The 15989-nt window shown below is 38.3% G+C and overlaps 1 protein-coding gene across 2 annotated transcripts in view; it reads right to left on the reverse strand.

Moving 5' to 3' along the window:
- The window catches only part of cdkal1 (CDK5 regulatory subunit associated protein 1-like 1), a 224615-nt gene that overhangs the window by 93848 nt on the left and 114778 nt on the right, over positions 1–15989 (reverse strand). For both annotated transcript variants that reach the window (XM_034873932.1, XM_034873931.1), the window contains one exon: positions 4761–4927. In XM_034873932.1, coding sequence (XP_034729823.1) covers positions 4761–4927 — 167 coding nt within the window. The remainder of the gene's footprint in view (positions 1–4760; positions 4928–15989) is intronic.

A 15989-nucleotide genomic window follows, 5' to 3' on the forward strand; every position in this document is an offset into this window, starting at 1 on the left:
GCCTAATTAATTTATGTACTGTATGTCTCATTAGATCATGTGTATATGGTACTTTTTTTCCCTTTTGGCCATATGAAAGTGCAACATTTATCATTTTGTTTTATACTTATCTCCTTTCACACAATGTGTATTCAAGCCATTTTTATATATGCATACAGTTGCTCTCCTGACTGCACCTGCCCCCCCCTTTTCTTTTCTCTGCACTACCTACATTGTACATATTTTTTTTTTTACTTTTGAATTTTGATATTTTTGATATTTTATATTCTTTTCTTATATTTTTGTGTTAACACTGTAAAGGGATTGCTTCAATCTCATTGCACAGGTACTGTGTACTTGTGCATAATGACAACACAGTCATTCTATTCCATGTGAGTGTGTTGTTTTTTCTGCACTCTTGCCTAACTAAGTTGTTGTCTATTCTCCTATCATCTTTCAGTCACTCTGTTTTCTGATTTTTACATGTCTGGAGACAGTAACTTCTAAATAAAAATCCATACATAAAAAAATCAATTTTGAATTTATCAGATCAGAGCATTGAATTGTTCTAGAGAGAATTGCGATGCATCTTAAGAATAGATTATTTTTCCCACCCCTACTATTTTATTGACAAATGGATAGACGGATGGATATACGCAGATCACACATACGATATCAAGTATAAAGGGAAAAGATTGTTTTAACACTGTAACATTATTCTAGAGATTTTTACTTGCAACTACTCAAGTAAAAATGTCCACTGATGGCACAATGCAATTAACTAAAATGTCAGAGACAAGTGGCCCATGAGAGGTGATTGAGTCTTTAACTGATCCAATCAGCAAATGGTGCTACTCTATGAGGCTGTCTACATCTGTCGGGCAAGACAGGCTGCACATCGGAGGAAACTGTGTGTTCTTGTGTGACAGAGGGAGACAGTGCAAAAGCGTTGATCTGAGTGAGTATGTATGAGAGAGGGTGATCTTTCAGTGGGAAGTGGAGAGGTTACTTGGCCTTTTCAGCTTCAATCACAGCCATTCAGTATGATGCAGTTATTTAAGCGCTGGAGTTCTTCGAACAAAAAGACAACGGGATATAATTTGGCCTTTACTTAAGATGAAGGATAAAGCTACTTCAGAGATTTGGCTTTAATCATCATCACCACACCGTTCCTATTGCTGTGATTGCCACCGACATGAGAGGAGTGTAAAGGTGGAAGAAAGATGAAAAAACTAAAACAGTGACCAAAAGAATATGCTGAATTACGGGTAAGAAAGAACTGGAAGGAGAAAACTTTCAAAGAATTTCAAAAGAAAGTTTCTCTGTTAGATGTTGGACTCACAACAACAAAAGTAGGACTAGAAAGAGGAACGAGTGTGTGTGTGTGTGCATGTGAGGGGGGGGGGGGGGAAGTTGGGCTGGCAGGGAAGAGGAAAAAGAGTAAATGGGGGACAGGAGCAACAAAAGACAATGATAAGTTAAAGAGGAGCACTCTTATCTGTACTTATGTAGGTTAATTGACTGAGGAATTAAAGCAAAAAAGATATAATTTAATTCAATGGACATTAACAATAAAAGGGCCGGTAGCATATGAAATGATTCTTAAAACACACACACACACACACACACACCCACACACACACACACACCAAGCTAGTGTGTCGTCCTAGTATATTTCTAATTATCAGTTAATTGTTATTCCCTATCATTAGAAGGGTGGTTTTTTTAATTGTAATGTAGCCAAGCAGAAAGCCTACCTATACATGTGGGGGACAATTAGCCACCTCCATTAACCCCTGGTTAATTACAACCTCCAGTGCTGCTTCCCACAGCACTTTCCCACTTCTTTTTAGCCCTCATCTCTATCCCCGGGCCTTCATCCCCATTTTTTTTCCTTTCTGCCCTCATTTCATTCATCTCTGATCTTCTATCTTCCTTGATTCGAAAGTACATCTGTTGTGGGATACACTGTCTTTTTTTTCATTTCACTAAAAAGTTTTTTTTCCATTATAGTTTTCTAGGTTACCGTTACCCTATTTCAGCCCTCAATTTCCTCCCTAAATATGTCCCTCCTTTATTCCTTCCAAAATATTTTCCTCAGTGATGAGACTGGGACTTCTACTAGGCAAGCAAAACTACAGTAAAATATGGTTTGAAATGAGGGAAACCACAAACTTCAGAAGAATCAAATTCCTGACTTGTGTCTTTATCTCTTTCTTTTTTTCTGTAATTAGCCTTCATTTAACCGCTTAAAGCAACACCAAAGATGCTTTTGTTTCTTAGAATAATGTTTCCAAAATTGTTTCAGTGGTTTATCAACTCGTAACAGGGTAAACAGAACTTTTGCATTCGCTTTGTGGCTCTCTATTGGCTTAGACCACACTATGGAAGTTTGCCAGGTCGGGTAGCGGCTCTGTAGTTCCAATGAGAGAATTCCGCTTCCAACCTGTAGGTGGACCAAAGAGGAAAAGTGCTTTGGTGTTGCTTTAAGTTGCCACCTCAAATGTACAATACCACAGCATTACTGCTGGGTAGGTGGAAACAACTATGTATGCCATGCCATTAGTTTATAGTTGACCAACTTCTCTACCTCACCACACCAAAGAAATATGAGCTACATGTATTCCCTGTTTCATGGAGCCTATGATGCAGGTCTACTGACAAATGTTCAACCCATGTTGGACTTGTCACCATCACCAAAAACTCTACTCTGCAGTGCAGTTTCATACACTTTACTAAAAAAGAAACATAGAATTACAAAAATACAGAATAAATAATATAATTAAATTAAAACTACAAGCAGTGTAGGACGGGCCATCCTTGTGCACGTTGGGGCTACTGGCAAACTCTGCTGAGTTCAATGAGCACACAAGGGTCCACCTTAAATGGTTAAAATGTTAGGAAATGGGGCGTGGCTTAAGCATAGGGCGGGGGCAAAAGTTGTTCTTTTAATTACAAATTTGAAGTCTATCGGATGAAATCTCTAGGAGGAGTTTGTTAAAGTAGAGCCCCTTGACTTTTAGGCCTACTTCCTGTTGCCACTAAGGGACGCTATGACTCAAGTTCCACCCACGTCCTGTTTTAATGGCGATACATACAAAATGGTTGCCCCGCCACAGCCATGCCCTAAGAAGAAAAGTTTTTAATTAATTAACTTTTCATCTTTAATGTCTTAAGATGGCACAGACCAAATTTGAAGTTTCTCTTATAAAATCTCAAGAAGTTTGTTTAAGTACAAGATGTGGAAATGGCAAAAATCACAATATGGCGGTCGTCCTGTTGGGTTTAGGGTATGGCTCCAATGAGCTTTTTTGGACGTCTTGACATGTTACATATATGTACCACGTTTCGTTAGTCTACATCAAACATACATTTGTAGGGGTGCTAGTGGATCCTTTTTGTGCGCCTAGTCCACAAACCCTTAAAATACATACATTTTCACAAGACTTGAGGTAAACGCCTATCTTTACCTTTAAGTTTATCTTTACGTTTTTCAATCTATTAAGCCCCTCAAAAAGGTGATTCATTTGCCAGTTAAAGAAGGACAGTAATTCCTTCAGTTTCAATAGGATCTTCTCTACTGTCGGGACCCGACCCCTAATTACAAAATAAAATCTTGCATTATATAATAAAAAGGTGACAGTTCAGAGACTAGGGCCGAACTTCGATTTGAGACGCCCACTTTCAGCATGTCTAAGTTAAGTTTATCATTGAGTGAATATCAGATGCAACGTTTAACCCACTATTAGGAGCGGCGGCAGCCACTGTTACAGCATATTCATATTGTGTGTAAAAACAGCTTTTTCTGCTCAAAATTGGCTTTTATGTGTCTGTCTGGATTTGATTGAGCCAAATTCCCTGACCTCTCCTTAACCATGGTGGAATAGGCATGTCATTGAAGTAATTCACTGCACTGAGCTGTGGTTACTCAGTCTCCCCTGTGTGTCCTAACCCTTTGCGTCACACACTCCTCCGTTGTATTAAATAAGCATTAAATCAGAATTTGAGGGTGTAATTATCCTTTAAGCTCACTTTGGACATGGTTATGTTACTGAAGCTCAGTTACACAGCAACACATAAATTTACAGCAACCAAAACCACTTCCATTAGAAACATTCCGTCATGAAGGGTCCTGCTGGAATGGAATGGAAGGGAGATCGTGGACAACCCCCGAAATAATGTAGACAAATGAAGCTGATATGTTGTCTGAAAGCAGAGGCCGGACATGCCTATAAAATAGTAACATGTCATAGTATGGTGTTATCCAAACACGTCCAGAAACAAGATTTTTTTTTTTACTTAAATGTTAGAAAATGCATCTCCTAAAGAGACAGACATCCAAAAACAGAAAGAGGGGTCAGAAAAAAAGAGAGAGAGTGCAAGAGAGAGAGAGAGCGAGAGAGAGAAGGGATAACAATGTCCATTGTTCCATTAGAGAAGGCAATAATGACTGATAAAATGAGGTTGCTAAAGAGGACACAATGGTCCTTAATTGACTCATTAGGGAGAGAAGAGAATGAACTGCACTAATGAATGAAGTATGAGCGCCCAGCTAAACTGCTTGGTAAGCAAAACAGAAAGACATTAGGTTATTAAATCTAGGCAAAGCAATATTATTTGTTCACAGAAAGGGGTAGTACAAGAGACTATAGGGACAAAAGCAAAACGGTGAACAGGAAGAACTTTGGCGTGCCAAAGTATTTTAGTTTTATCTATCAGTGATGTATTATTATCTTAAATGGAAATTATTGGTAAAATGGTTGACTGTGTACTGTGCTTACCTCAAGGTGTTCCAGGATATATGGTGGGTTGGTCATACCCAGCCTCAGCATGGCTCCTTCAGGAATCTCCTCCACCAATCTCCACAGCAATGTGGGCAGGTCTGTCCCTATGTCTCTACCATAAGCTCCGGTGTCTTCACTGGTCAACCAGATCTCACACACTCCCTCTAGAAAAAGAAACAAAGACAAATATTAAACATGCTTAATACTTAATTTCAGATGCTATTTTGTTTCCAACATTTTAATTCTGCACAGTGATAATCTGTGGCACAATCACATCAATGCATAGCAGTTGTGCAAAGGTCATTGGCCGGTAATATGACATAACAGAGCTGTCACCGATTATCAGTTTAAGATTTTTCATACAGTATGCTTTTCCAAAAACAAACTGCACAGTATATTAGCAATAGGCAGTAGTTTCCACATGCTAAATTACTGCTCATCCAACAAGATATTAGAGTTGGGCGGTATCCAAATTTTGATACCGTCAAACCTCCTCCCTATTTTATATACGGTATTATTGTGACTAATTAAAAAATTATGACGTAAGACTTAAACGGCGTCACAAAACTGTTGGCTTGTGCCTATACCGTTCAGAAACTGAAAACCAAACACTAATACTGAAACACCTCTCCCTTCTCATTAGGTTGGAACCTGAAATGCTAATTGATGACAACCACACATAAGCATTTTTAGGCATTAAATAAATTACCAGTATATTTAATATTTAATCCTTGTCTCCTATATAAGTGCATTGCATTTTTTTTTTTAAATTACGTTATTGACACGGATACCGTTGCTATTTTTAAGACCCCGCGGGATACCCCATTACCGTTTTATCGTTGTCTTGTTGCCATTGCCTAAATGCTCCAAGGCTTTGGCAGAATCCCGCTCATAACAGTCACTGACAAGTATTAAAAATACCCGTCCCATAAACATAAACTCCAGAAGTGTGAAGGTCACATACAGCAAGAGGGGACCATCTACCAGCTTCATGCTAAATTAGAGCAACGCTCACTGCTAGAGCTTAATGATCTAACTGTCATTTGGCTGTAGGTCTGGAAATGGTTGAGTGTCTGCTTAAGCTATGTGTTAAGACATATCATATCATGCAGGCGCACAGAAATACATTGGCACTTGCAGGGGCACAAGCTCATGTACACATAGACGCAAACACACACACACAGAGAAAAGCACATAACCTTCATTATCATTAGCTGTGCAGAGACAGACAGAAAGAAGCATGTGGTCATTCAGAGCACAAAGATGTTGTGTGGCTAATTGGATTGTGTGTGTGTGTGTGTGTGTGTGTGTGTGTGTGTGTTTGTTGTGAGTGTATGTAAGAGAGAGAGAAAGAGATAGAGAGAGAGTAAAACTGTGTTTTAAAGACATTTATGGGCCAGATAGATTAAAGATGATGGCATTATAATTGTCCGGAGTGAAAGAGTTTCCAAAGATCATCATTGCTGACATTAAGATGCACTAATGATTTCTGGAGCCAGCCATGTCTATAAGCACCATCAAAAACATCCGTCAATCACACGCGATCACAGATCTAAAGACAAACACACACTATACAAGACATGCATTCAGGATATGATGCTTCAGTATGCAATTAATGAAAATTATAATTTACCTTGCTCCAATACTCAGTAATAGCCTTGCACAGCAAATGTTCTTTATCATTTATTAACTGGTTCAATTGGATGTCTCCCTTCACAGACATAGAAGAGCTAACCATCAACTGTTAAGAGCTTCAGCGGGGGTCAGGCTCTATGCAGAGACATGATATCATCAGCTACCATTGGTTCATGATGAAATAATGTCTCGGTTTAGCAACATTAAAACAATGGTTGATTTGCTTCTGTATCAGATGTTTCATCTGTTTAGCCTAAATTTTGGTGGTGACAGCAAACGAGGCAGGGCAGCTAATGTTAGCGTGTTTGAGCTGGATTATACCAATTCCTCTGCCAAGGTTCCAATACATGCCTCATCTGCCTCCCAGGAGTGAATCTTTTCCTACACCCACTATAACAGCAGCATCACTTTCTACGTCACAGCTCTGTCCCAGGATACTATTTGCCAAGTGGTCTTTTAGTAGAGGGCCAGACCTGAATTAAAACGGCCTAGAAGCTAAATTGGTTCCTTTCAAAACAACATTCCTGTGATTCCACGAGCATAATGCTGCCAAGCTAGTAAGCTTGTGTGCTGTCTGCTATGAAATACATCTTGTGATTCCTGTGTTAATTATGTTTTGAACAGGGTGATTCTTTGGAAAAAGTCTCAAGGCCACAGTCACACGTAGATCTCCAGATAAACTCAATAACCTGCCCAGTAATTTGGCCCTTTGGCCTATCTCTCTGTCCCTTTTGTATTAGCTGTGCCGATGGTGTTATTGTTGGCCAAAGCGAGAGTGAGCCGTTTCATCAGGAAATGTTAGCTTGCTCTCACTTCACTATCTGCTGTGATACACACTATGCACCTGCTTCCTCTGGTTTTAGTATGTGTGCAGTAGAGAGAGACTGGTCCCACTGGTGCAGGGCTAAAATGTGTCTTTGTATCAGCCATGTCAAGATTACTACAAAGAAACTCATCTCCACAGGCGTATTTTGCAGGGCAAAGTTTTGCGCTTAATAATGTGCTTTACGTTTGTGAGAATGAAGGCCTTTTAATCAACATAGAAAGCTAAATGGTGAAACCAAAACCATATTATAAAAAATGTGGGATCTTTTTTTTATTCAAGGTGGTCTAATAAATAAGATAAACATATCCTTGAGCATACAAAACAATGTGCATGTATCAATTTAAAGAGGCGCTGTTCTGTCGCTGACCCCTGACCGCTGACCCTCAAATTAAAGGGAGACCGCTCAAGGAGAATTTCATCATATAATATGCAGGGCTCGACTGTCCCACATACATTCGGCCTTGGAAGATGAGCAGGACAACTAAAGAAATTGGCATTGCTGCCGTTATGAATAGTTTTGATGTGAAAGATTCGCAGGCGAGTATACCACATTTTCGGGTTGTTTATTCGTCACGCCTCAGTGTATAAAGGCCTTCAGTTTGGTAAAAGAGAGAAACCTGAATTCAGAAGGTGTACGGTTGACTTTTCTGTTGGAAAAGACTATTTCCTTTCTTGACATTTTGTAAATTTCTACCAGCAATCGCTGGTTTGATAATGGATAAGGTACAGCAACCTCACAAGCTGATTCTGTCATTTAATTTAATTAGTCATAAAGTGGTTCAAAAAATAGTAATAAAAAAAGAATGCCTCATGGTATTATCATTTTTAGTGCTTTTATAATACGCATTATCTCAGCAAATCCACCTTGTAGGCAATATTAACAATGTTGTTCAGGTACAACATTCCAAGCTCATAACAGCAAAAGGTAAAACCCCTGCATAATAGCTGAAAAAGCCAGAGGCCCTGAAGCACCTGTTCCTCCAGTAATTGAAGAAATAACTTCATCATCCCAGCTGTGTAATTTCTAGGGGTTAATTGCATGTTTTGTACGGTAATAAATTATAATAATTGTCCAAATACCTGTTACGTTTGCCCTACATTTTCCATTTAGGGCAAGTAAGTTTAGCCATCGGGCAAATAAAACATAAAAAACATCAGGCTTAATGTCAAGCCCTGATATGAATATTGATATGTTATTGTAACTGTTAACCCAAACATGTAATCGGCAAGTTTCCACTCTGCTTTGACCTGTGAGTGTTCAGATTACAAAGCATTAACATAACCCCATTTTTCCATGTCGGAGGAGTTGTAAACAAGGGTGGGGAGCAGGACACTTTCCCTAGAAGCTATTAACATTCTCTGAACTCTGACACAGCAGTGCAAGCACAGCACAGGGAGGAGTGAACACAACTGCAGTTGGAAAGAGGGCAGGACACAATGATATTTAAAATGAATGTGAGCTTTGGGTTTAAGCTTTCGGGGGAGGGGCTATAGGTAGCAAGGTTGGGGGAGAGAGCGAGAGAGAGAAAACGCAAGCCAAAACAGCTGTGTGTATGTCTAAGCTGCATTTGTCTTTGTCCAAGAATAACATCGTTGCCATGGCTGACAAATGTCATACATCGTTCAAACAATCATCACTCTAACTCTGCCAAGTACTTGTTTGAAGTGTGAGCGTGCCCATGGGTTTTCCTAAGCAGTGCCTCTAACCTGAACTGAAAACAGCCTTTCAAGTGTGGTGGATGTGTTGGTTGTTTCTTTACCTGTCCTCATGATAAATTCCGATCAATGTACACTTAATGTATGTTTTGGTCTGCCAATATAACCACTTTGTACTCTTAGTCACTTTCTTGTTCATAAGTCAATAAGCAAAAAGTAAAATGCAAACAAAGAATCCAAAAAAAAAACAAAGTAAATAAATGGAAAAAAACATCACTTGAGGAGAGGGCAATAATATTTCAGGCTTAGAACCAAAAGTATTGTTATTTTGAATATTGATTTTCTAGTGACCCTGAAGAAAACTGGTGGCTTTGTTTTATGTTGTGTCAACTAATCCAGTTTAGACTGATTCATTTGGGATTCACAAAATTGCTTAAACAATTATTAAAAGTGTCATTTTTTACTTTTTTATTTTCCCTGTGTCTTTCTAAAGACCTTAATTTAATCATACAGGAAGACAGAATGAAACCTTTTCAAGTAAGCGTGAAAGTATGTCTATATGTTGTCTATATATGTCTGTGTACAGTTTATAATAAAAATGTTTCCGTTCATTCATCATCACTAGTATGATGTTTCCAAGTTATCAATGCCTATAAACTGGAGTACTTCCATATACTGTGGCAGACCTTTATATAGCATCATATTATTTACATACAATGCAAAATGTCTTGTGGCCCTGTGTCTCGGCTCAGCCTCTGGATGAAAGGATGGTAAGAGTGGGAGGAGAAAAGTGAGGAGGGCTTTGAAGTGGTTGCTTTGAAGAAGCGTGACAGAACCAATTGATTCAGGTGATTGGGAGCTTTTGTAAAAGCCACCATTGAAACAGTAAAAGGGTCTTATATTATAAATGAGACACACAAGCAGCACAACATGACCACACATTGTCACGCCATGCTTGTTTCTATTAGTTGTTAAATTCTGGCTCTGATTCGTTTAACAGCACATACATCTTTTAGTTCACTGATATTACCATTCAAAATAATAGCTTGTTTATGTCATCACTTCAACTAAATATCTGACTGGAAACCAAAATGAAAATGTACTGTATATCTAGTTTTGTTATTTTTTCTGATTATGATTTGTATTTTCTATGTTTATCTTTATCACTGTTCTTTCTTCCAATAAGCTATTATAGATACAAAACAGGCTAAAACATTTTCTATTGGTGGAAATATCCTCACTTATAGTAAAAAAATTTAAATAATAGCTTTAATCGTAACATGTATAGGTTTCATTTATAACAATTAAGGTCACTGTGTTTTAAAAGGATGGTTGACTTCAACATATTTTTGGATGCTTTCCTACCTAATAAATATGTACATAAACTAACATGTTTCTAATCACTCACTGGCACTCATCACTTTCACATTGCTTCATGATCCTCTATAAAATTCTTGCTTTAGTGGTAACAGCAGCAAAGTTCTCAGCCTAGGAGGCACTAGGAAAGGTGTTATAGGACATCATTAGGATATGACGTGATGTCACCAGCAGTGGATGAACAATATGGAAACTGATGCAGATCTGTTTAATACTGAGCATTTTTATTAACTGTATGCTTAACAGATCCTCAACCAAATGACTACCATTGCCTCCTTAACAAGCCCAATCTATTGTCTTGAGGCAAGAAGCATTGTCATCACCAAGTGTATGCGACATGTGTAAACACACATTGAATCATTTTGGTTGCTCGGCCATGTCTAATGTGTTTGTTTTGGCCGCTGCTTGTCTTGAGAACGTTTGTGTGAGCAAAGCGCTGCCCCTGATGTGAATTAAAGAGAGGGGGATTCCCAAACATTTTCAAGTTTCACATACAGCAGAAGCTGATCCACCGTGTTTTTATGCATTGTTTTAGACCTGACTTAACACTACTCTAAGTCAGGAGTTATGTCTGTATACCCAAAACAATACACTTTCATTTAAAATATGAGCATGTTAACAACTGTTATTGTGCATGTCTGTGCCCAAGTCTGTACTGTATTGTACAGACTTGTGTGCATAAAAACACACTTTGCAAGTAACCCTTTCATTTCTATCCTACACATGTATGGGTTCAGTATTCCTATTTATCTTAATCTCTTTGGCATGATGTACATTTTGATTGGCTGCCACAGGCTATGTTTAGCAGATTATAGATTAGATGAGCCAATTAAAGAGAGAGCGACAGGGAAACAGTTCAAGCATAGTTAAACCTTATCTACATAAACTTTTGTTGGTATTTTAACTTTCAACTAACGTTAAACAGTTATATAAATTATGTAATATTTCGATATTGATCCATTATAGTTTATTGGATTATTAGTACCCTTTCATGTGAAAGCCGGATAGGCTGGATATACATCTACACGTCCCCTCATGCATCATGGCTGCTTAATGTCTACAACATGCTTAGCTACATGTTGCTTTGTGTCGTGTAAATTAAGAATTTAACGCAGTGTAATAGGATTATCTGTATGTGCATTTAATCTGTAATCTCTTAAACATTAAACCCTTGCAACCAATCCCAATATGCATAACCTTATGTAAAGCAATAACAGCTTGGATCCCTTTGAGCAAATTTGTTCGGTAACTCAATGACTGATCTCATGAAACATTTTGTACTGCATTCACGGTAATGATGTTATTCTTGGAGATCTTTGTCCGCACAGTTTAACTATTTTTATGACTACCTTAAAACCAACAACAAACATACACTGCATATTCTGCTACTGAAAAAATGTAATTAGCACAGCAGGTTTCCCTTCCCCAGGTACAGTTGTTCAAAATCTGTTTAAAACAGCTGGCACATGGGAATCAACGGTTTTCAAGGAGTATGCTCTTTCACACATCTCACAAACTCATTTATTCAGTAGTGAACATCCAACTTAGCTAGCTAAAAGATACCACATTCAATTATGCAAGGTACAACACACATCTATTGATTTTGTTTCATGTTATATGTAGTGTGTCACTATTGCACGTCTCTTCCATTTTCTCCAATTGTCCATCTCTTTAACATGCCTGCCTAAAAATCACATTGTGTGATACGAGTAGGGTTTTGAGGGTGGATTAATTATTCTGCTACATTTCAGTTGGAAAGCGTATCACTGCAAACTTAAAAATAAAGGAGTTAAAAATGACTTAACACCTCAGCAAAAATGTTAACTATTGGATGACTAGCACTGCCTACTGCAGGTCAGCATCAACCATGCCAATACCCTTCCCATTAAAAAATGGAGACATCAACACAGGCAGACATTATCTGCTAACAAATTAAGATACTCTAAATACCATATTAATTTAAACCAAAGGAAGGATTTATTTCTTCATTACATGGAGAACACACACACACACACACACACACACACACACACACACAGACCTCATCACCATGTATCTATCCAACACTTTTGTACAGAGCCATTGACTGGAAGGCCTGTCTAACCTTTAATCACATTAGTCCTTCGCCCGTCCTCCACCATCAGCCAACCCCCTCTAGCTGTCTGCCTCCACAGTAAACCTCCCACCCAACACGAGACAGTAAAAATGATAGGGCAGATGTCAACAACAGCGACTTGAGAAACAAAATGATAAATTTGAAGGGAGAGAGAGAAAAGTGTGTCATAGTGTGGATTAAGAGAAGAAGTTGTTAAGAAATGTTAGGAGAGGGATGCAGAAACAGTGCATTGGATTTAAGAAATGTATTGTGTTTGAGTAACTGTGCTCATTTGTATTAACATAGCAATACATAATTTGCCATTGTCAGTATCACACACACCACTAACTGAATCTGTTGGTGCTTATACTACATTTTAACATGAAAACCACTTTATTTGATTTGGTACTCCTCATTTCCTAGCATTGCGTGATATCTTTCCCACAGTACTTAGTCTGTCTGATGCCGGTTTCCATGTGATTAGCCAGCACAAAACAAATGTTGCTATATATTTTCAACAATTACCTTGTACAGGTTTACTGAAATGATGGAGTAACTACAACACAGTTTATACTGGTGTTTTCATTCTGTGCCTACTATCCACCCCTGCATGACATATAACTGACATTAGCTGATATAAAAAAATGACAGCTTGTCCAATATCAAGAACTTTTTTTTTTAAATCTCACCATATATTATTTTACAACACCCACTTACTCAAATTCTTGAAGTTTGCTTATCTCTGATCCACAGGCATGCAGGAGATAAAAAAATTCCACAAATACAAGCAGCAGCATATTAATACACATTTACACATAAACACAAGTCCTTACTCAGTCCCAGACACACTTTCTCACAGGTCTAAACACTATAACCCATGCATAACACAACGCACAGAGTTTAATTGCAGTAATTAAGCAGCTTAATTTAGAGCAACAACTGTTGATGTGGCATGTAGGCGTCTTGGCAGGTAGCATCATCATCATCATGGATTAATTCAACACACACACACTTGACTATCTGCAAATATTCTCTGAGGCATGTTTACACCAAATACATGCATGTGTGCTTGCACATTGCCGTGTATGTTGCACGTGCATGTGTTTGAGTGCATGCATATGCAGGGCTTTAAAGAACAGCCTACACAATCCCTTAAACAACAACAACATGTCAGCTTTAACCTACTTTCACATAGTTTCTGAGCTACAGACTTGAACTTCTGTGCACGCCTGTGCATGAGATGGGGTTTCTGGATACATCAAAGCGAGTGTGTGTGTGTGTGTGTGTGTGTGTGTGTGTGTACATTAATGTGCACATGCATAAGAAAACATGCCATAGCATATATGGGTCAGACATATTGTATGGATATATCAAAAGTAATTGGCAGAGGGCCTCCATGTACTGTGTGTGTGTGTGTGTGTGTGTGTGTGTGTGTGTTCTAGGTAGATATACAGTATGTGCGCGTGTATGTGTGTGTAAAAATATATATGGAATAACTGGAAGACAAGTTATATAGCCTCTTTCATTTTTTGAGTGTGTGTGTGTGTGTGTGTGTGTGTGTGTGTGTGTGTGTGTGTGTGTGCGCGCATGTGTGTGTGTGTTGTCAGAGAGGAAGCATCTTGTGAAGCTTCCAAAGCAAATGGACTGACTGATGAAAGATCTTTTCCTTTCCTGCCACGGTTTAAGTCCAACCTAACACAAGGAATTCAGAGTCTGTTTCCAGAAAATAAATATATATATATATGGTTCACGACCTCTACATGTAGGTTATTTAGATTTGAATGTGTGAGCAGAAGGTAACTGTGTAGCACTATTGCAATCGCATTGAACAGATGAGGATCAAAATAAATAATGAATTAACAGGAGATAATAAGTTGGATAGATTGTGCGTTTTTTAGAAGTGAGACTAATGTTATTAGTGATTTTGTTATCAATAAACAGGCCTCTAGTAAGAAATACTCTCATTAATGTCACTTAACAAGCAATGAGTGCAATTAAATAGGAGAGTGAAGTAAAAGATGTTGTCACAGTAGGACAAAGTCAGCTGTTGATACATTGTAAGGTTAATGACGACGGTCCCTGAGTTCATCATCACATCATCACATTTTAAAGCTGCACATGTTTTGCACTTGGTAAATGACTTAAAAGTTCAGTTGATTATCAAAATTACCTGTCAATCTACTGATTTAAATCTCTTCAGCACTTATAAAGATGTAAAAAAAAAAAAAAAATCAGTATGCTACTGCATATTATAACAACGTATGACGCAGGGCTTATCAATCATATAGGGATTATCCATACTGTCTTGAGATTTGACCCAATGTTCGTCTATCAAGATAATGAACTTGTACTGTACGTCATTAAAAGCACACGAGTTGAGCCAAGAGAAAGATGAATGGCTGATGGGGTGCATGGATTAGAGGACGGGGAGTCTGAGACACAGAGCGTGTGAGGGGGGGGGGAGAGTCAAAGGAAGCCATAAGAGGCATATCTCATTTCTGTATGCTTCAGAGACTTCAAGAACTGCAAGGCACTAAGGGCATTACATACACGCGCGCACACTCACACACCAAGATTACATATGGAAATGAGTTTCTATTAAAAGACCATTGAGGTGGTAATGGTTAATATCAGCTGTCAAAGAAGTCACGGCAAAGGACACACACATAAAAATGTATGAACCCAAATATTCTGACATAGATACACACAGTGTTTGTTGTGTTATTAATCAAGCATAATAAGGTTTAATTCAAGGCTGTTGACCCAATTTCCTTACATGCTATGTGTGTGTGTGTGTGTGTGTGTGTGTGTGCGTGCACTCGCCTGTGCGCTTGTGCAGCCACTAATTTGATAAATAATAATACGTCTGGTCAGTATTTATGCAAATATATTCATGACCCCCCCCCCCCAGCAGGCAGAACATGTTTGTGTTTGTTAATTCACTTAGCCCTGTGTTTGTGTGTGTGTGTGTGTGTGTGTGTGTTAATGAAGTTAGTGACCCTATGATATATTATGTGTGTTTATAACTGTATTCGGAAATTTGCAACTACAGTGTATGTGTGTGCATCTTCATTTAGTCAGAGGCTTTGTAAACATTATCTTATTATGTAAATGCTAGAATTTTTATGTAAACATATGGGATGTTTTCTGTTTTAAAGCTTTGGAATAATGACTGTGGTTTGTTTACCAAGTTAACAAGCTATGGTACAGATAAGCCATATGCAGGGCTACTGATCCCAATCTACCCCTCCTTCCTTCCATTACCTTTCTTCATCGTCCTTGTTTAGTCCTCTCAAACTCCACATAGCAATTCTTACCACTTTCACAAACTAACTCTGTGGCACTTGGGACTATAGAGCCGTTAGACCCACATCGGACGGGATCACAAGTCACTAGTAAAAATCTGATGGTTGTCAGTTGCAAGACACATAGGTTAAGACTTCTTGTATGATTAATTACAACAAACAGTCAAAACTGTCTCATTTAAAATGGAAAATACTTGTAGTGCAGGTCAATTATTGATGACTAACAGTATATACCCAAAACTCACCCAAATATTTTGTACATACAGTGGGTACGGAAAGTATTCAGACCCCTTTAAATTTTTCACTCTTTGTTTCATTGCAGCCTTTTTCCA

This window comes from Etheostoma cragini, chromosome 6 (genome assembly GCF_013103735.1).
Source record: "Etheostoma cragini isolate CJK2018 chromosome 6, CSU_Ecrag_1.0, whole genome shotgun sequence".
In the NCBI taxonomy this organism is placed as follows: Eukaryota; Metazoa; Chordata; class Actinopteri; order Perciformes; family Percidae; genus Etheostoma; species Etheostoma cragini.